Source organism: Castor canadensis, chromosome 9, assembly GCF_047511655.1.
Source record: "Castor canadensis chromosome 9, mCasCan1.hap1v2, whole genome shotgun sequence".
In the NCBI taxonomy this organism is placed as follows: Eukaryota; Metazoa; Chordata; class Mammalia; order Rodentia; family Castoridae; genus Castor; species Castor canadensis.
In genome coordinates this window covers 90,934,545-90,955,545 of record NC_133394.1, presented here as the reverse complement: position 1 = coordinate 90,955,545, position 21,001 = coordinate 90,934,545, and the positions used below count along the sequence as shown (strand labels likewise).

The window sequence follows — 21,001 nt, the reverse complement described above, 5'->3', positions numbered from 1 at the left end:
TTGCTATTGTAAGTAATTTCATGCCTCTTACAAGATATTATCCATAATGATTTCTTCTATGTACAAAAAAATAGGTAGCTTATCAGAAATAATGGTAGGATTACACAAAATCCAATATTCATGCTATTGTGATTAATGACATAAGTACATTTTATAAAAATATATACAACATAGCTGTGGATTTGCAAGCTTCTCTGAAGCAACACCTAAACCATACCTCTGTATGAACGCATCTACAGTATCCAGTGTATACGTAATTACAAGAACTGAATACACTTCCTGTGCTAGTCATTTGCTGGTTTGTTCTCAGAATTATTCCCATCCTTCCCTAGTTCAGCCTATGTTAGGGTCTATGTTTCCTCAACTCCCTTGGCAAGTGACTTCTGAGTGAGTTTGGCAAATGCGCAGCCTTGCTGGATTACATGGGGGTGGGAAAAGAGAACAAAGTATTTCTTTCTTGTTCTGCTTTGATGACCTCTCTGGCAGTGGTCTTGGTTCTTCTGTAACATCAGCTCTCACAGGACAATCCTATGATTTTCCAGTTCTCACACAATAGCTGCTGAGAGGCTTTGACTCCTACTAAATGGCTATTTCTGTGTTCTGGTAACACTATGTCTTCCTCTCTACCCTAGCAACCCAAATGAGGGTAGAAGTTTCCTATTTTTCCTAATATCAGAACTGCCTCAAACTTCTTATTTGGCTTCTCAGCTCTTCCATTATCTACATAATCAATCCTCTGCACTAAATGTCTTTTGTCTGCTCTATCCAGAGTAATTTGTTTTGAATGGTTCCTTACTGATGCAGCTCTCAGTACAAGGAACGGTCCCAGGAAACTGATGGAACCTTTAAGATTCTGTTTCATCTCTTTGAATGCAGAAATGTCCTCACAGACAAGAAATGGGACAGTAATTTGTGGCATGCAACAGTATCAAATTATTTCAACTATAAGCTGTGCCTTCTTAAGACCTAGTACAAGTTGAAGGCAAGCCTTTGGTTAAGTAACTGCTATACTTGACTATTTTGAGAACAGTCATGTTCAACAAGGATTAATGATTATATAAGGAGAATACTTCTGACCAAATAGTGCACCCAAAGAAAATGCTATCAAGCCATATAGCAACATTCTATAGCTCTGTAGCCACAAGGTTGGCATTCAGGCCCAAGGCATGATAACAGAGGTTGCCAAGCTGGAACTTCATGTAAGTGTATAGTCCTATTGGGTATTTTATGCTAATGTAAACACCCTGGTTAAAAAGGGGTTTTACACTGAGAATTTGAACAGTAACATTAGGGGAAAAGAAGAGGGCGCTGTTTCTCGCGCACCCTCTCTTGCTAGAGCGAGGTTTTCTCTTTTACTCCTTGGTTATTACTGGACCTAACCGGGCTTAACTGGGGGCAAAGTGGAGATTTTAGAAAGGACACAGGATAGACAGACAGACAGAAAGTTGGGGTCAGGTGTGTTGGGCATTTGGGTGGAGATGCCCAAACCTAATTGCTTCTTTCCTCTATCTTGATTCTTTAAGGCCTTACCCCTTGCAGTTATTTAAAACCTTGCCTCTAAAGCCTTCTTTAAAACCTTGCTTCAAACCTCTTTCCTTAGACTCACACTGTCCCATGTTTGCTCTCAGCTTAGCTTTAGCTTAATTGCTCTTTAAGTCTTTTGCCTCCAGGCTTGTACTGTCCCATCTCTCTTTATCTCTCTCAAAGCCTCCATGCTCAAACTTGCAAACAGCCACGCCTACAACCTGCACATGCATAACTGTTAAGGTCTTGGTCCTTAGACTTGCACTGTGCACTGTCCCATGTTTTCTTTGGCTTTTTTTTAGCTTTAGCTTCCTAAGACCTATATATGAAGTTCTTTTCAGCTTTGCTTTCTGAAGCCTATATTAAAGTTCTTGGTGCAGACTTTCTATCAACCCCTCTTTAACAATTCTTTTCCTTTCAGCAATTTTTCCCTTTTCCCTTTAGCATTTTCCCTTCAACAATTCTTTTCCCTTCAATAATTCTTTTCCCTTCCAAAAGCTTCCCACACCAAAAGGCCCAAAGTAAAAAGTTTCTTCCCAATATTCAAAGGCAAAAAGCAAAAAGCCAAGCAAAAAGTCCAAAAGCCCAAAGTAAAGCCCCAAAAGGCAAAAAGCCCCTCTTCCTCCTTCAGGGGTCTTTTATAGTAGCAAACAGGGTGGAGCCACGGGGAGGGGTGTGACATTGTAACTGTAGAAACCTGCGTTCCAGATTCTCTGAACACAACTTGGGAGACACAGCTGTTCTGCCTTTCCCTGTTTCGTGGCCGGACGCTGTGCCTATCTCGGCCTACAGGTAAAAGCATTAACTGCATCTCTCCTTGCTTGTGTCCAGTTCTCATAGGCTTTAATATGCTCCCCACAGAGAAATAGTGACGAGACTCTGAACTCCCCAACTCCTTGAATGTTCCTGACCCAAGCAACTTTCCTTTTGCCAATTTAACACCCCACCTAAGGTAACTCACCTTCACATGCATAAAACTCCTTTGTATGATTTCACTGGTGGTGGCTGCTTTAGAAGAGGATGTTGCTTCTCCCAGAATCCATTTAAAACACTCATTATTTTCTCTAGTCTCCTAACTCAAGTTTGATCCCACAGAGCCCAAGTGGAAAGGTTCATGACCTGCTCCAGTAAGAGACAGCAAACACACCAAAGGCGTTGCAGAATTTTGTCAATTTGTATTGGAAGAAATCTGGGGAATGTGCTCTAAGACTACTGACTTCTCAAAGATTGGACTGTGATGGATTTATTGACATAGGGAGCACCAGGTGTAGTACTCATCAGCTGTTTGGTTAAACAAAGTCAAAATGGTCTGAAATACAGAGGGTAGAACTTGCTTGGCACACTGTATTGTCAGGTAGAAAAATGTAAGTCACATATGTAATTTCAGATTTTCTAGTACCCACATTTTAACACAATGCACTTTTATTGAGATACATTAGTACATTTTTATGGGGTGCATTATGGTAATTTGATACATATGTAGAATAATCAAATATGGGAAATAAACATTTCTGTGTCTTCAAACATTAATCACTTAATGTTGGAAATTTCATACTCTTCTAGTCCTTTTAGAATATGTTGTAGATTATTTTAGCCAATAGTTACCATACCATGCTATAGAAAAATCAACGAATTCCTCCTGTTGGTGTTTTGCTACACCTTTCTCTTTATGTCTATAAGTCTCCCCTCCCAGTCTCAGTAATCACTACTCCATTCCATTCTTTTACAAGATTGACTTATTGGTTTCCACAAATGAGAACATGTAATATTTATCTTTCTGTCTCTGCCTTATTTTACTTGACATAATGATCTCCAGTTCCATCCATGTTGCTGCAAATGACAGGATTTTGGTCATATTTATGGCTGAACATTCCTTTGTGCAAATATAACACATTTTCCCATTCATCTACTGACGGGTAATAAGGTTGATCACATATTTTAGATTTTGTGAATAGTACTGTAATAAATATGGAAGTGCAAGTATCTTTTTGGCATAATGATTTCATCTCCCTTTAGATATATAGCCAAGTAGTGGGACTGCAGGATCATTTGGTGGTTTTTGGCTTTTTAAGGAATCTCTATACTGTTTTCTATAATTGTTGTATTAATTTACACTCCCAGCAATGGTGTATAAATATTCCCCTTTCTTGGCATCCTCACTAGCATTTCCTGTTTTGTTTGTTTGGGCTGCACTGGGGTTTGAACTCAGGTCCTCATGATTGCTAGGCAGGTGCTCTTACCGCTTGAGCCACTCCACCAGCCCATTTATTGCCTTTTTGATGATAGCCATTCTAACTGAGGCAAGCTCCCTCATAGTTTTGATTTGTATTTCTGTAATAGTAACTTTCCCTAATGGATTTACTGTGAGACTGCACATTTATTCATATACTGTTGTTTAGCCATGTCTTCTTTTGACAACTGTCTTGTTCTTTAGTTCATTTTAAAAATGTTTTTGGTGTTCAGTTGAGTTCCTTATGTATTCTGGATATTAATCCTTTGTCAGATAGTTTGCAAACATTTTCTACCATTCTATGGTTTGTCACTTAATTCTGTTGATTATTTTCATTGCTGTGCAGAAGCTTCTTAGTTTGATATAATCCCACTTGTCTATTTTTACTTTTGTTGCCTATGCCTTTGGGGCCCTATCTAAAAAACTCATTGCCCGCTTCAATGTCTTGATGTCTTTCCCCTATATAAAAATTATCTCAAGTACACGATAGCCACATGAGCTAATGATTACTGTATCTGGTAGTGCAGCACAAGCAAAGGAACCTGGAGAATCCTGGGTGTGGGAATTTGTAATGGGTTTACTGCAGTAGTACAACAATAACAGTATGTGCTGATCATTTGCTTGCTCCTTCATTCTGAATGAATCAAGGAAGCAACATTTTCCAGGCTTCTTTACCAATACTTCTGGTTAGGTTTAGCCATTGGAGGGAAGAGGGGAGGGAAAACTAGGGAATTTTTCTTCCTCTTATTAATTCAGGTGTCAGTTCCAGTAGACTCTGAGTCTTCTCTGTGATCACAGTCCTATAGACAGTTCCTCTGTCTGTACCGCCACCTATGTGAAACCACTGCCATGCCTCTAGCTCCTGGTAGGGTTGCAAGATCCAAGAAACTGAGTTTACCTATCTCTTTCCAGTGTTCAGTTTGTTGCCTTAAAATGGCTACAATGGCTTTTGTATGTTACTAATCACTTGTTTGCCATACCATTTACTATTTGACTTCATTTTTCCCTCACCCACTTAACTGATTCCCTCATTATATTTATCTTGATTGAAAAAGAGTGGGTTGTTTTTCCAAATAACCCTGGCTAATGCAACTCCCCTCCCCCCTTTTTTTAAAGACACTTCTAATCCACATGAAGAGACCACAAATTCCCATTAACTGGTCTGCATTGACCTTTCATCAGATAGGGCCTATGTGTTTTTTCCTGCTATATTTTGCATATTAGGAATAGCCCAATGCAAATGGCCTGTTGTACTATAGCTGGATAGGCTTCACAGCCTTTTTCTCCTTCTTGCATCAACTTGTGTCCAAGATCACACAGTTATTGAATTGCCAAACTTTCTGGGCCACAGTTTCATCTGGAAAATTGAGAGAATTATAGAAAATATTTTATTGAGTACTTGTTGAGTATTAAATAAGTTAATGTATAAGAAGCATACAGTGTTTGGCACAAAATGAGCACTTTAGCAGTAAATTCTATTTATATATTTGCCATGATCTACAAATGAGGGATACAAATATATATAATATGCTTAGAAAATGCTCGACTATGCTTAAGAACTATGTGTGTACACACAAACATGCACGCAGTATATTATATGCCAAGCATTATAATTTTCTAGCAAGACTTTACATAACCCAGAAGCACTAGTATCATTACCTGCCATATGAAAACTCTTCCTCCTTGCCATAGGATGGATGCCTCAGAAAACATTTTGAGATGGAGATTGGCATTTAGGAAGTTTTCATTACAGTGCTCAGTATTAAATATGTGAAGGAATCAATGCAGTCACAAGAAAGGCCTTATCTATTTCTGCAGGGAGTTGTGGAACTGGCAAGTCCCTTTAGAATTACTCATTGATGTAAGGAACCTAAGTCTTAACCCCACCATAACCACTTATTGGCTGCAGGTCCTCCAAACACACTTCAGATTTTGAGCAAGACAGCTCTTCCTTCTCCGAGCAAGTTATTAGCAAAGAGACCTCAGCTTCCTACATTCCCAGCAGGTAAGAGAATGAGTGAAGAGGCAAATTAAGACACCACACAACAGTATCACTTTGGGCTATTCGGTCACTTAATTTGTGTATCGTCCAGTGCCAAATATAACAGCACCCACTGTATTAAAGCATTGTATAATAGCAGCCAATCCTGAACGCCATAGGTGTGCAAGGTTCCAGGGCCCAAAGGGAATGGTCTCTTGCATTATAGCCTGAACAGTCTTCACGATCCTTTCCTGCATCAATTTGTGTCTAAGAACACACAGCTATTGAATTGCCAACTTTTCTGGGCCACTTTCATGTGGAAAATTAAGAGAATTACAGTAGATATTTTACTGACTTGTTGAGATTAAACAAGTTGATGTATAGGAAGCATACAGTGCCTGACACATACTAAGTACCTTAACAGTAAATTTTGTTTATATTTTCTATGATCTATAAATGAGGGATAGAGGTGTATATATAATATGCTTGGAAAACACAGGGCTATGCCTAACTTTATTTCAATAAGAAACTTATCATTTCCTGTTGTAATTAAGTATATTTCCTTAATTTGCTTCAACAGAAATTCACAATCCCTCTTTGTCAAATTTGAAAAGTTAAACCAAATTTTTGAGAGTTAACACCCAGGTAAGTGACCTTTGACCAATGAGATACAAGGGCTATTCTCCTCTACCCTGGACATGACGTCTCAAAAGGTTCCTGGTAGGATCAAGCCTCAGTTGCCTAGGTGATTAGTTCAATAACTCACCAATGAATTGGCTTTTCTTCCTAAGCTATTTGACTCTTCCCAGTCCCCACTCTTGTTTCTTAAGCTAACAACCCAAAATACATTCAGAAGGGAAGTTCTCTCAGGTTCTGTCTTTTGTGGAAAATTAGCCCAATTCAATACCAGAAATAGGCCAAGAAAGTAAAGGCTCAAGATGGCAGCCTGACCTGAATCATTCTCTAGTCATCCCAGTGCTGACTGATAACCCCTGGTATGCTTTCATACCAGGATTGGAAGTGGAAGCAAAACGGAAACACTGACTTGTTTGGGAAGCAGTAGCATTCAAACGGTACAGGGGAATGGTAAATATAAGGATTATGGGGACATGTGATTTTCAAAACTGGCTTCAGACACTTTGAAAAAATAAAATGACAGGCTCAGATTCACCAACCATAACTCAAGGCATACTGTGAAAGTCACAATGCATCTAATACAGTGTTTAAAGACTATTATCTCAGGGCAAACAACATTAAAGAACAGGCTCAGTATTCATGTTAGAGCTACAGAAAATACAGGTATGGTCTTCAGGGTTGTCTATGAACCCTAAATTCTGGGAGGGTTATGAAAGTTGAGAAGCTTGAATCTCCAAATATCCATAGCCCTCAATGCCTTCTCCATTGCTATAGAAACCATTGCTGGGATAACCTACAGTTCTCACTTATAGCAGACACCTCACAAAATGCTTGCCATCCTTTAGATCCACCCCATTTCTTCTCACTGCCTGGAGACCAACTATAACTGCCTCACAGCACAGCCCGAGCAAAGGAATACAGTGCCTCTCTTAGAAGAAAATGGCTGATTCACCCGAAAAATTCTAAGACCTGGGATAACAGAACTAGAAAGTTGAGGAACATGTAGAGGTAGATCTACCAAGTGTGGACTGGGGAGACCTAAATAAGCCTGCATTAATTGATGTGATGGCACTCTCTGATGACTTACAAGGTTTAGCAAGGAGTCTGGAAGTAGGAACCATTGTTGGCATGGCTCTTTAAAGCTCAGTGTTGCAGGTTGTATCCTGTGAATGCTCTTATAATCAAACCCTACAGACAGGAAGTAGAACTGGACAATAGATTTGAGGGAGAAAAGCAGTGTCTAGCAACAGGCACCACAGGAACTCAGTAGGGTGGCCCAGAGTTTCTAGAGTGGGCTAAGATTGACCTTCATAACCATATACACTGGATACAGGCTGCCCCCAAGAAGGGGTCATTTGGACTTTTAATACTGGTATACAGTAAAAAACTTATCCTATTTATATGAAAAGGCAGGATTGCTACTCCCAATGGAAGGTAGAAAGGAGAATGTCTGGAACCCAGAGGACTCACTGGACATCTGTTGGTTCTTTCATGCTCATGAATGCAACTGTACTCAATAAGTGGAACATTATCTTGGGATGAAAGCCTGGCATCCAACATCAAGGAAGCAATCTAAAGCCACTGATGCTGGTACAAAGCTGAGTAAATTCTAGGATGTCTGATTGAAGAGGAAAAATGACATCAGACTCAAAACCAGTTGTAGCAGTAGACTGCACTGGCTATCTTTAAAATGAGATTAGAGCATGCCACTGCCTACAAGATGATGAAATGGACTTCAGAGTGGGCCCCAAAAGATTTCAGCAGTGAAAGAAGGATATTATCAGGTATCTTATGCTTAGCCCCACACCCTCTCAGCTCTCATCCTTTAATCTCACCATTACCTCAGCAACTAGAAACACACAGGTGTAACTTCTTTGCCTCAGCCATACTGTTTCTTGCTTCCAGCACCTCCAACCCCATTTCATTATCACTATAGGGAACACATGCACAAAAAATGGATGGGAAAAGAATTCATACCCATGGAGTAACATTTGCTTCATGAGATGGTAGTCTACAAATACGTTCCCATTCCTCATGAGCACAACAGTAAGCAGCACAGAGTCCTTGGCAGGTTTATTCCCTGTTGCCCAGAGATGATTTGCTTACTGATGTACCTTTGGCTTTGCTTTCCCCTTTTTCCTAGTCCTCCATTCTTTCTTGGATCACTTCCCCAAATAAACTACCTCTGTGCAAGCCCTTGTCTTGGTCTCTGCTCTTTAAAAGAACTAGTTTCATGAGATTTAGCTTATTAAATCCACTTTACCAATCTTTTACCTAGGGTCACATGGTGGAATGCAAGAACACATGGTGAATGTCTTCAATGTCCTATCTCAGGAGCATCTTAAGAAGGCAGTTTTCTTGAAACTTAGACTTCAAAATCTAAGCAAGTGATTCTATTTACTGAAGACTTCTTAAAGCTGCTGTGAAAACAAGGCCCTCAAGCTGACTGAATCCTTAATTAAAAGACCAAGTCAGTAGGCATCTAGATTTTAGCAGAGATTTCCATCAATGTTGCCAATCTGGTCAAAATAATCTGCATGTCTTCTCAAGCATTTATGCAGATCAGCTCAGTTTTTTGTTTCACTCTTTGTAAGAATGTTCTGAGTCATACATTTTTAAATCATCTTTCATCTGAACATCCCCAAACAGTTCACAGGATTTCTAATTATTGTGAGTGTGGTGGTACCCATTTGTAATCCCAGTACTTAAGAAGCAAAGGCAGAAGAATCACAAATTCGAAGCCAGTGTGAGTTACATATTGAGACTCTGTCTCAAGAAAAACTTTTCTTATTTCAGTGTGTCCACTCCCTCCACCTTTTGAAGATCCTAAGATTTCAGATTATCTTTATTCTAAAGCACTTATCTTCTTGTCTCTTAAATAGAAGAGTGTTAGGAATGTGATTTTTTGGAGGACAGGAAGCCTGTCTTTCATCTTTATATCACCTAGAGGATCTGGTTCATAGAAGTTACCTGAATGTTTGTTCAATGAATTTACTCTAGGTCTTGGCAGATCCACTGTTTGGTCACTGTAGTTAACTCATCTGATGTGTGTGATGGTTATCTATGACTCAGGACATGTTAAATTTATGTCCTATAACAAACCTTTATTATATTAAAGACACTAAGATTCTCTAGTTTTCTTATTCATATTATGTGTCCAAAGGTCAGCAGAGGCCTTCTGTCCACCAAAGTCACTTAAGGATCCAGAATGAGAGGTTCCATCTCAATATATGCTTCCATGATCACCAAGGAAAGAACAGATTCTATAGAAAATGGCAAATTACATATCTGATTCTGTAAATTCTACTCAGAAGTGACACAGGTCCCTTTGTCTGGATTTCTCCAGGTAAAACAAGTCACATAACTTCAAAATCTATTCTAAACAAAGTACTTAAGTCATGTAATTTTCACCAGAAAAAAGTACTATGAATTTGTAATCATTTTTCTTATATAATTTTAGTTTACGGGTTATAACTTTAGTTTGTAAAAGTACTAACCTAAAAGCAGAAACTTGCACTCAAAAATAATCAAAAACCAAGACAAAAATATGCAGTTGCAAAATGGCCATTTATTGCCTACAGGGGAAGGAAAGGGAGGGAGAGAAGGGGAAGTACATAGGTGCAAGGAAACAAGCATATATTTAGCCCTATACATCATGTGTGAGCAGTACCCAATCTCCAAAATGGAAAAAAGTATTTTGTCATCTGACATAGTAGTTAAGGTTCTTAAGCACCTCCCTCCTGAGCTGCCATGAGATTTTAAAGGCAGGACTGCTTTGTTTAGTCAATGTTCACATTCATGAAAAAATACTACCACCCAACTGTGTCCTTCTGCACGCACATTTTGTACAGTGTCTATTGTGAAAAACATCTCAGCTGAGCAGTCTGGTCAAGATTCAGACTTTATCTACTGTTTAATAAATAGAAAAATAAAGCAGCTGGTGATTTTGTCAGAGAATGTGTTTGGTAAGAGTAGAAACACTTTCTCCAGGGATGACAGAGTGGTAAATGTTTAGAACATCACAGAGCCAGTTTATTAAAACATTCAACAATAGCAAGCTACAATTACATGGCACTTCATTATATCTAATTTAAAAAATCTTAGATTTTAAACTAATTGGAACACAATTAATAAACTGATTTAGTGCTAAAATCAAAGTAAATATAGAACCTAAACAGAATTTGTTTTGGAATACTATTACTAGAAATTACCAAGTAGCCAGGGTAAAGTATTATCAAATCACCTTGCTCAGATTTATGTGCTTTGCTTTTAGACAATTTTAATTAGTTACAAAACACTTATAGGCCACAGAATGACTCAAATGTATGCAATGAATTATTCAACCTAATGCCAGGTAATGAAAATAAATGAAACTTTCCCTACTCAAATGGTAAATTGAGTGGAAGAGTAGATAGTCCCATGGACAAATAGTTGGCACTTATATGCTTAGAAGAAATCACAACAGATGATATAAATTAATCCATGGTGAATTTGACCAAACAGCTTGCCCTTTCAAAGAAAAGAGGTACATACACATTCTTTCTCTTAAAAAAAAGAAAGAAAGAAAGAAAACCTCTATGCTACTCCACTTGAGAGACAACAAAGTTGAAACATTCATCTTCCTTGAAATACTCCCAAGTACTCTTACTGAACTCTAAAACTCAGCTTCTCCTAGATAAAAGAATTGTTTTCATTTGGACAACTGTACGAATGCCCATAGTGCACTTCCCAGTGCTGCTGGTGTTTTAAGAAATTTGCCACTCACAACACTGAACAATTCCAGATCCAGTGTGCAGTAACACAGCCATCCATATCCTTCCCCCCAAAAGTTGGCAGAGCACCGCTCAGGAATTTCACAGGTAGGGGAATATATTTTTAGAGTTAAGCACAGAGAAAGCACAGTACAGTTTCTGAATAATATAAACCCAGATACTGCATCACTTACTGCATCAAGACTGAAACACATAGCAGGATACTAAATCTGTTCAGTAAGAAGCAAAGCCATTGTTTTGACACATTAATGCTGAACCAATTTTGTGAGCTCAGGTAACTACAGGCAAATTAACAAATGGGTCACACAGAACAATTGATGGCTAAGAAAATACATCAGTGATTTGAAATTAGCACAAACCTGAAAGGACCACTTTTGAGAGTGCTACCATGATTCTTATGCTTTAGAGTTAGAAGTGACAGAGAAACTACGTAAATTCGGGGAGATTATTATGATAAAAACAACTAGTAACTGATGCCAAATTAGGCCTTCTGAAAGCTAAATATACCACACTAAAGTCTTATCACTTGGCATTTGCATACCCTTATCATAATGTGATTTATTTCCAATGACATACTTCTAATTTCAGTTCAATACTACTCAGTTTGTAGGATATGTCATAAAAAAATTAACATTTAATAAACATATCCTTAATTCATATGCACTGAAACTAAAAGCTATTTACTTAAAAAATACTCATTACTTCCATGTCAGGTTTGTTGAATGAAAACCTGAGCATGCTTATTTTCCTTTGGTTCCAAGAATAACTCAAGTCTAACCAAATTTGTATGAAAAGAAATTACTAAGTTAATAAAGCCTGCTTTTCCTGGCATCTCTCTATTTTTCCTACAGGACTTTCACAGAGAAGTTTACATAAAGCATTTGGTTAAAACAAGAAATATGCATGCTCTTATTTTATCACCTTCAGTGGGGAGGGGATTGTATCCCATCTCCCTTTCTTTCTGTAGTTGTTCAGAAGATCCTACAGTATACAGGTAAGGTAAAGGTTTTCTTTACTTTTCTTTTTTTTAACCCTTAAGTTTTTAGGTGACAATATCATGCTCTGGGGACCCTGTTCTTAAACAGATTACAACTCTTAAAAGCGTATATTTGAATTTGATGATCACGATGCTATTACAAAATTAAAATCACTTAGAGCAACCATAAGCATAAAAGTTCCCATCTGTCTACAAATTCAAAACTTTAGTTGATTCCTGGCTTAGAAAAATAATTCTAACCTCTCCAGTTTGTCTAATTCTAATTCACAAAGTTCTACAAACATGATACAATTCAAAGGGGAAAGGGGTAAACAAAATCTTCAATGTATTAGAAGGTGACTTTTTTCTTAAAAAGGGGGGAAGAGGAAAGAGGGAAGAGAAAAATCTTACAAATGTCAGAATTCACATTTCTGTCAAAACTTAAGTATGTATGAATGTTATTTTGAAAACGTGCTGTAAAGCCTTTGCTTGCTATAAAACCATTACTGTAGTAAAAACTGATGTTTTCTGTGACTGAAGCTACAGTCATCATATGTTACCAAGCTATTAAAATATCTCAAACTCAAAATATAAAAGCTTAAGAGTCAAATCAATAATTATTGGGACACAGTCAATTTTTAACTCTAGAAAATCTAGTCTTATATTAGGAATGACAAACCACAGGCTCTAATTCCTTCAAAGAATGTATGTATTTTAACCTATTTTTTCTTGTGCTTTCTATACTCTTTGCTATTTTCTATTGAGAGTATAGATGACATTAATGATTTTTTAGAAATTCCTGGAAATGCAATAGACTTAAAATTTCACTCACTTAACCATATACTCAAAAGATACAATTTTTAAATGGAACACAATATATTTGTCCATTTTCCAGTTTTATGTGCCACATCCTCAATTCTAACATAATCTACAATAAAATCAAGTGATATGCGTCTTGGTTATCTTTCAACTTTCTCCTTTGCGTCTCTGTAATTTAATATAAAACTTTAAGACACAGAAAATAAAAGGGGGGCAAATAAGAAATGGAGCTTTATATTTCTGCAAACTACAACACTAAAACACAAGTGGTTTTTTAAAAATACATTCACACAGGATGCTTATTAGTAAAATTAAATATCTGCCTATGAATATCAGAGAAGTAATTTGAAAAGAAAAGGCTTGGAACAAGGCAAATGGGAGGGGAAAAAGCTGGTCTCAGAACCCATTGTGCCATACCTGACTTTAACATGTGATATTCAAATGAATGTTCACATGCCTTACATCAAAGAAATGAAACAAAAAATATTCAGCTATGTTGTACAAAATTTTTTTTTACATAAAACATCATAAATCTTGAACAGATTTACTATATCTGAATTCTAAAAAGTTGCCTATAGGATGGTGCTGGGATTCTGTTCTCTGCTTGCTTTTAGGCAGTGCTGTTGCTTAAAAGTTGACACCAGGCACAATATTTTAAAACAAAGTCAACAAGCAAGGAGCAGTAAGTGGATTTGAGCCTTTTCCAAATGTCAGTCCTGAGGATGCTGCAATATTCCCCATCAAACATGTAAAGCTATGAGGCGATACTGATGCCTGAGAGTGGGTGACTTGACATGCACTTGTTATAATGGCAAACAGTGCAGTTTTCCCTTCCTCAAACAACACTGTTTTAATAAATTTAAAGAACACTCCAGTTCTTAGATAAATATCAGAATCATATAGAACAGTTTAAAATAAACCACATCACAATCTAAAAATGCCCAAATTTTCTTTTATCTTCAGATAAAATATGCAACAGTGCAATGGCATAAAGCTTATTAACTTATTCTGAGAACTAGAAAGTATATGAGCATATATATATATTTTACTTTCATTGAACATTATGTCATTCACCTCTTCCTTTTTGGCTTCTTAATGCCAAAGTTCCAAATGGCATGCATTTTAACAAGACAATGCTGAGGAGAGCAGCATTTCTGATCATCTGAATTGGCAGCTCAAAGCAGGTACCACTCCTTTTACAAAGGGAACAAAGGGTGAAGGGTGAAGGGTGTGTGAAATTTGGGCAGTGGGCTAAATAAAGAGAAACCGTGCACATGAATTTGGGTTACCATGCCCCAAGTGTGTGTGCCACCCAAAACATAACACAATTACCTACTTCAACAGAGCTACTACCAACATTTACTAAAACCACATTTAAAATACACAGGATGATGAATAGTTTGAAGGAGTGCATTGGGAAGCAGAGAGAACCCAATTACACATCCTTCTGCAACAGAGTGCCTCAATCATACACAAAATAAACTTAAGCTGTTTACAATGTTTCCCAATTTTTTTTTATTTTTTTCCCTCTACATTTAACTATTAAAAAGTTTTTTATTAATAAATGGGCTCCTCTGTGGTTCATATACAATCATAAGTGAACTTTAAATTCCATTTTATACAAACATCTCAAAAAATATCGGGAGTGAAGTATGGTATGAAATATTGCTCACATTGCTAATTAACATGCGTATATGAAAGGAGGAAAATGTTTTGTTAGTGCATATACCTCCAGAGCAGAAAACCCACCCAAAACAAAAGATCTAAAATAAAACATACAGTAGCTGATTACAAAAAAAGGTAATGTCCACAAAATTAAGTTTTTCATGCTATTCTACTTTCCAGTACTATGCTTCAGGTAATCAATTTGCATGGCTAGATGTTGGATGCTTGAGGTATATAAGAAGGGATACCTGCATGTTGAGGAAAATCTGTCATCTTAAGGGTTGTTTCTTTTTGTTTATATGTTCATTCTGGTACTTAAACATTTTTAAAAGAATATTTTATTTACATCAAACTTCACTGAACTACAATGACATTCCAATTTTAATAGATGACAAACAATGCCTCTATCACTAGGCACTTTAAAAAGAGAGTTTAGGCTTTACAGAACCCTTCTGATGCAATCCTATGTGATAATACATCATCCCACCACCCTCATCCCACTACACTTACCCTTCAGGGGAAATATTTTATATAGCCTGATTAATTTACCATGGAAAAATTAGTATAAAATGACCAAAGGAAATGCATCATTTAAGACTAATAAAACAGCCTAAGATGTCAGGTTTGAAAGAGGAGACAAATTGGTTATATTTAAAACTAATTAAATAATTTAAATTTGACTTGTACTTTATATATTAGTGAGACACAAATATAGGCTATTTTCTTTTAAAATTTCATTCACATATGGAAAATTTCTTGTTTATTAAAAATATCACATTTTGAGACTAGAAACAGTAAAGTGCATGAAAAGTTTAAAATATAAATTTCAGAAAACTCTTATAGCAGCAAAAAAGCAGAATAAAGAAAAACTTAAAAACACAGACACAACCTTTTCCTGTTACTGTGCCATAATTAACATCAAGTAGCCAACGAATTTCCCCCCCCCACAAAATGGTACGCTCACTGCCTCTTGAATCACAGATTTTCAAATGGCTCCTCCTGGGCAAAAAATTCCAAAAAAAAAAAAAAAATCCAGGATTCCAACATATCTAAAGGCATCAACAGTTGGGAATAAACCAGTAGCTTCTTAATTCAACCCTAACAGACAATGGAAACAAAGATTAAAAGCATACGATGGCCATTTGGCAGCTAGAGTCAGGACAAATGATAAAGGTTTTAAACTGGTACATCAAACCTGTCCTCTCTCCTCCTTTCCATTGTTACCTGAAAAAAACAAAACCAAAAGACAACCTACAGACACATAAAATACTTGTATGGCTTTCCCTTTCTGAAACTTTAATCAGGGCCTTTTCATTCAACATTTTTTTTTTAAACTTTGACTATAGTGGTAAAAACGAAACAGAGCAGATCCTTTTTCTGGTACAACCAGTCAGAAAAGAAGGCTAGACAGGAATAATGAGACATACCAGCCATTAATTCTGTGGGCATCCTACACATACCAAATCCTATTTTCAAGATGTATGGCAGTTTACATCTGCTATTTCCCTACAAATAAACTGGAGAGTCAGGCTTACAACACTTTGAAAAAGATTATAACTAATGGGATGGTGTGAGGGGGAGAGAATGATTCCTCAAACAAAATAACATTCGCCAACAAACTATCATGTGCTATTAAATACTTGGTCTTGAAAGCCTATTGTGCAATCATTTTAATTTCTCAAATTTTATTATGGCCAGTGGCTATATCTTATCTATGTACAGATCAAGCAAATTTAAGTGCTTTGTTAATGTGCAAATAAATTGGGGGGGGGGCCAAAATCAGTTTTTTATAAAGGAAAACAAATTCAAGAAAGTTTTCTCTGCAAGCATGCCGTCATTCAATTTAAAACCTTATATTTATAGTTTTTAAAAAATTGCTTTTTACAAAACTGACTGGCTCAATTTGAAACCATTCAGAAGAATATATTTGTTTCCTAAAAACAAATACACTGTTGTTGTGGCTCAAACTAGTGATTTACCAATTATGAATGCTGGCTCCTAATATAATATGAAGAAAGTCCAATTTAAAAACATGTTAAATTAAAATTTTGGGTAGACAGTAATACTTTGGTTCCAGCCCTAGTGCCAAATGATATCAATATGCACAAAAACGTACAAAGTCTTATGGCAAACACATAATGAAAGGAACCTGAAGAAGCAGCTTAAACACAGCCATACTTCACTCCTACATACTTTGATTTACAACTGTACAGGTCCATAGCAACAGATCCCTGCCTTTGCAGGGCAGTACTCCACTACCTCCGATTAGGTAAGTGAACACCATTGACAAGAGGCAGGAGTGCAGGGTGGAGTTCAAGTTGTGTTAACAGTGAGAAGTGGTCTGAAGGGATGTGAGGGTGTGGACACCCAGTGATGTTGTTCTCAACCAGCCATTGAGGATCTAAAGGCCCCAGGACACCAAGCACGTTCATATGAGTCTTGGAATAGAAAATGTAGTCAATCACACCCTGGAGATTGGGGGGAAAAAAGAGAAAAATATGTACTTAGAAAAAAAAGCTATATAAACAACACTCCATAATTTGTAAAAAGCCAAGTAAGTTACCTGTACTTCTGGAACCTGTTAGATTGACTATAGGTTAAATAAGCTCAAATCTTCAATGGGTATTGTATGAAATAAAGGTAGCTCAGTAGGGAAAACATGGCATCCCACTGACACCTTGCATTTGTGCATAAGTCATAAACTGAGAAGCTGAACATCAAATTATGTCTAGGCATCTTTAGGATAGGCCTGCTTGGTTTAGTTAAATCTAACATATGGGTATAAATACTTTGGAAATCATCCTATCAGTTACAATAAGTAGAAGGATATTTATATAAACATATAGTTAAAGAACAGATATGACTCAAAATTTTTAATGAGAACCAGGATTTTTAATTATTCGTACAAGATATTCAAACATACTTGAACAAAGCCATCATAAAGCATGTCTTCAGATTTGCTTATCCTAGCTGTTTTTCCACATTTCCTTTATGTATGTAAGCTACTACACATGATTTAACTGTCCTAACTTGTTCTTTAGTTTAAAATACTCATTTTCACAAATTCTGTTATACTGTAAATTCTGGATTTCCTTGTCACTTAATTAAGGACACTAAGTAGGGACCCAAACAGATCAGTTGTATCTCTCAGAGCTAGATGATCTGTCTGATCAGTAAATCTCAAAACCAGTGCTCCTTGATTGTCCCAGGCTATGTATATATACAAGATAGAAAAGTCAAGTATCTTCCTATGTAGTTCTTGTCTAAGTCAAGAGAACATAAATCCAAGGAGCGAGAACTATTTCTACACGTGGAAGTACTTTCTTTTTTTTTTAAATTAAGACAGGGTTTTACTATGTAGCCCATGCTGGCCTCAAACTCACAATCCTTTGCCTCCTAAGTGCTAGAATAACAGATGAGCATAATCACATGTGGCTGGAAGTACCTACTTACAAATACTATGCAAAATGAATTTATCCGTACTTTAATTGGAATCATGATGAAATGGGCTACTAAGAAAAAAATTAATAAAAATTCTTTTATGTTCTGAAATTTTGGAAAGCATATTTCAGTTTGCCAATTTTCATATGGCCAAGGCCAAAGTACCAAAATCAAGGAACTTACTTGAGTCCAGGGAAGGACTTCTGTCACTAATACTCCAAGTTCAAATAGTTAAGAAATTATATGACTGAAAGGTATTATTCCTTTATTTTGTTTAATGTCTAGTTTTTCAAGGGTATTTAAGGAAAAGAATTTACAAAGGTGAGATGGTTTGACCTCCCCTTTGAGAGTTCCTTTTATATCACCCAAACACAAAAGAAATACTCTCAAAAAAGTAAACAAAGCCAGGCATGGTGGTTCAAGCCTATAATCAAAGCCACATGAGAGGCAAAGGTATGAGGATCTTGAGTTTGAGGCCAGCTCAAGCACAAAGGCAGCAAGACTCTACCTCAACAACAAGTTGTCTTATCTCAGCTACACGGGAGGCAGAGGTAGGAGGATTCTGTTCTGAGGCAGGAGGATTGTGGTCTGAGGCCTGCACTAGGTAAAAAGCATAAGACTCTATCTGAAAAATAAACCAAAACAAAAAAGGCTGGGGGCATGGCTTGAGCGGTAAAATATTCGCCTAACATGCTTGAGGCCCCAGGTTCAATCTCTAGTACTGCCAAAATAAGAAATGGAAAAAATAAATAAATAAATGAAATAATCTCAATTGTGGATATTGAATAAAGCCTCCTATATCACTTTGAGCGCCATCATGCAATCAGCTGCTAGTAATAGAAATCTTTACAAATGTGGGTCCCAAGATAGATGTTAAACACTCCAGAAAGATGTATTTAATTGGAGGCATCACTGGTACTTCTTTTCTTGATTAGAAACATCCAGCATAAAAGTTCTTATCAAAATTCTTGACAAGGCAATGTCTTTGAATTTACCCAACTATTTGTACATATGCCTATGTGGGGAGGATTCTTAGCTTTGATCATATTCACAAAGCATGTCATAGGTTAATGATTCTTAGCCAACTTTTTGTTCAAAGTTTCTTTCTTAAAAGACTGTATTTTCCCACATTATAGTCTGTATGTCTGTATGTTAGTTAAGACTGCACTGTATAAGTCTATAGAACTCGAGGAAAAAGTGAAAATAGTTTATGAGCTAGAATTATGCCAAACTTTGTAATATAGATTGCACAGGAGAAAAACTTTACTTGACATAGTAGGAAAGATGTCCTTCCTTTCTTCATGAAATGATTTAAACCTTTAAACTAAAGGTGGAAGAGGGTGAGGGGCAGAAGCAGATTTGAATTAAGCTGTTTATGCTGAAAACAAACAACACAGGATGGGGGAAAGGGCAAGGAGGTGTAGTGAAGAGGGGTTACATTGACTTAAATGCAATGCATGTACACATATAATACCAAGGCAAAAATCCCACTGAACAACAGACACCAAAAACATGAAGGACAGGAATGAAAAACAGGTCATGCGAAGGGCAGGGCACTAACAGAAAGGGAGAGAGTCAAAAAGGAAGTAAAGAAGGTGAATATAGATGATGTGCTTTCTAAACAAGAATGAACATAGAATTTTTAAACCTGTTGAAATCACCTTAAGAAAGGGCACAAAGGTAGAAAAGAGAAAAACGGAAGAGATGAATCAATTGGGGATATAATACATCTATACATGGAAATGTCGTAATGAAATTCCTTGTATAGCTATCTTAAACAAACAAAACTGTATCTTCTTGAAAAACAGAGGAAGGTAAAACAGGTCCTGTCTAGGGACTGGTACACCAGTGGAAGAGGGAGGGTAAAAGGAAAGGGGTAGAAAGATGAGTGTAGTGGAAATATTATCTACTCCACGTACTCATGCATGAAGATGGAAAAACGAGACCTGCTGAAACTACTCTAAGAATGGGAGAGTGAGGATAAAGGAGAATGACAGAGGAGGTAAGTTTAACTAAGATATATTGTAAGCACTTTTGTAAAAATCAAAATGTACCCCTAGTGCAACAATATAATTTAAAAAATGAATTAAGCTGCTTATTAAATTCACCTGTCTGCAAGTAATGTTGAGAAAGTAGTAATTCTGTTTATCTTTCAATTCACTCCAAACCAGTGCTAGATTAAATAACTCTGAATTGTAAAAATCACTTATCCAATGACCAAGAAAGTAAACAAATGCTAACCCAAGTAAACAAAACTAACAGTATCCCACTGATAAAATGTCAGGATACTGTGTTGAGATCTGTATTTGATGCTGATCACATTGTTACTTTATAGCTGATGTTACCTATCCTTTTTTACGGACTGCCTTCAAATTATTATATAAAATACTGTGTATAAACCTGAAAAGTTTGCTGTTAATTGGTTTAAATGCTCAATCCTCTCTAGTTAGTTCATTCTCTAGTCATCTTTATTGCCCCATTCCATCCAGTCAGCCCATTTATCTTCCCATATATGTTTCTCAATCCACCGATTTCTAACACTGTCCATCTGATCTCATTCAATATATCCAAGCATAGAACACTCCCTGAGCCAGGTATTTCTGGTTAACTGTACTTCTTTGGATAATGTAAATAATCCACTAAGATATTTTACTCAATTATTAACACAAGTAAGATATTCGGAAGAAACATCAACAAAGAACTTTAGACCAATTCAGATGATGAAGGAAGACAGCTTGAGATTAAAGTGCCAAATTTTGTTTTTCTGCTATACCTTGTGTCAAATTAAAGTGCCAAATTTTGTCCATAAGGGACAAGGAAAAAGTAACCTTTTAAAAAGCAAGAAATAATGTCTATTTTCTTTTACCTACTAACATACCAAAATAACAATGGTTGTAGAATTACTGAATACTTATTTAGGGCAACTTTTATTACAGGTTTTCTGAGTTATGTTGCAG

General features: G+C 36.7%; 1 protein-coding gene across 4 annotated transcripts in view; it reads right to left on the bottom strand.

The window, feature by feature from the left end:
- Nucleotides 1-14,429: 14,429 nt before the first annotated feature.
- Cnot6l (CCR4-NOT transcription complex subunit 6 like) overlaps nt 14,430-21,001 on the bottom strand; it is a 111,073-nt gene continuing 104,501 nt past the window's right edge. For all 4 annotated transcript variants that reach the window (XM_074041932.1, XM_074041931.1, XM_074041929.1 and 1 more), the window contains one exon: nt 14,430-17,071. In XM_074041932.1, the coding sequence (XP_073898033.1) occupies nt 16,859-17,071 (213 nt within the window). In that variant the 3' untranslated portion in view covers nt 14,430-16,858. The remainder of the gene's footprint in view (nt 17,072-21,001) is intronic.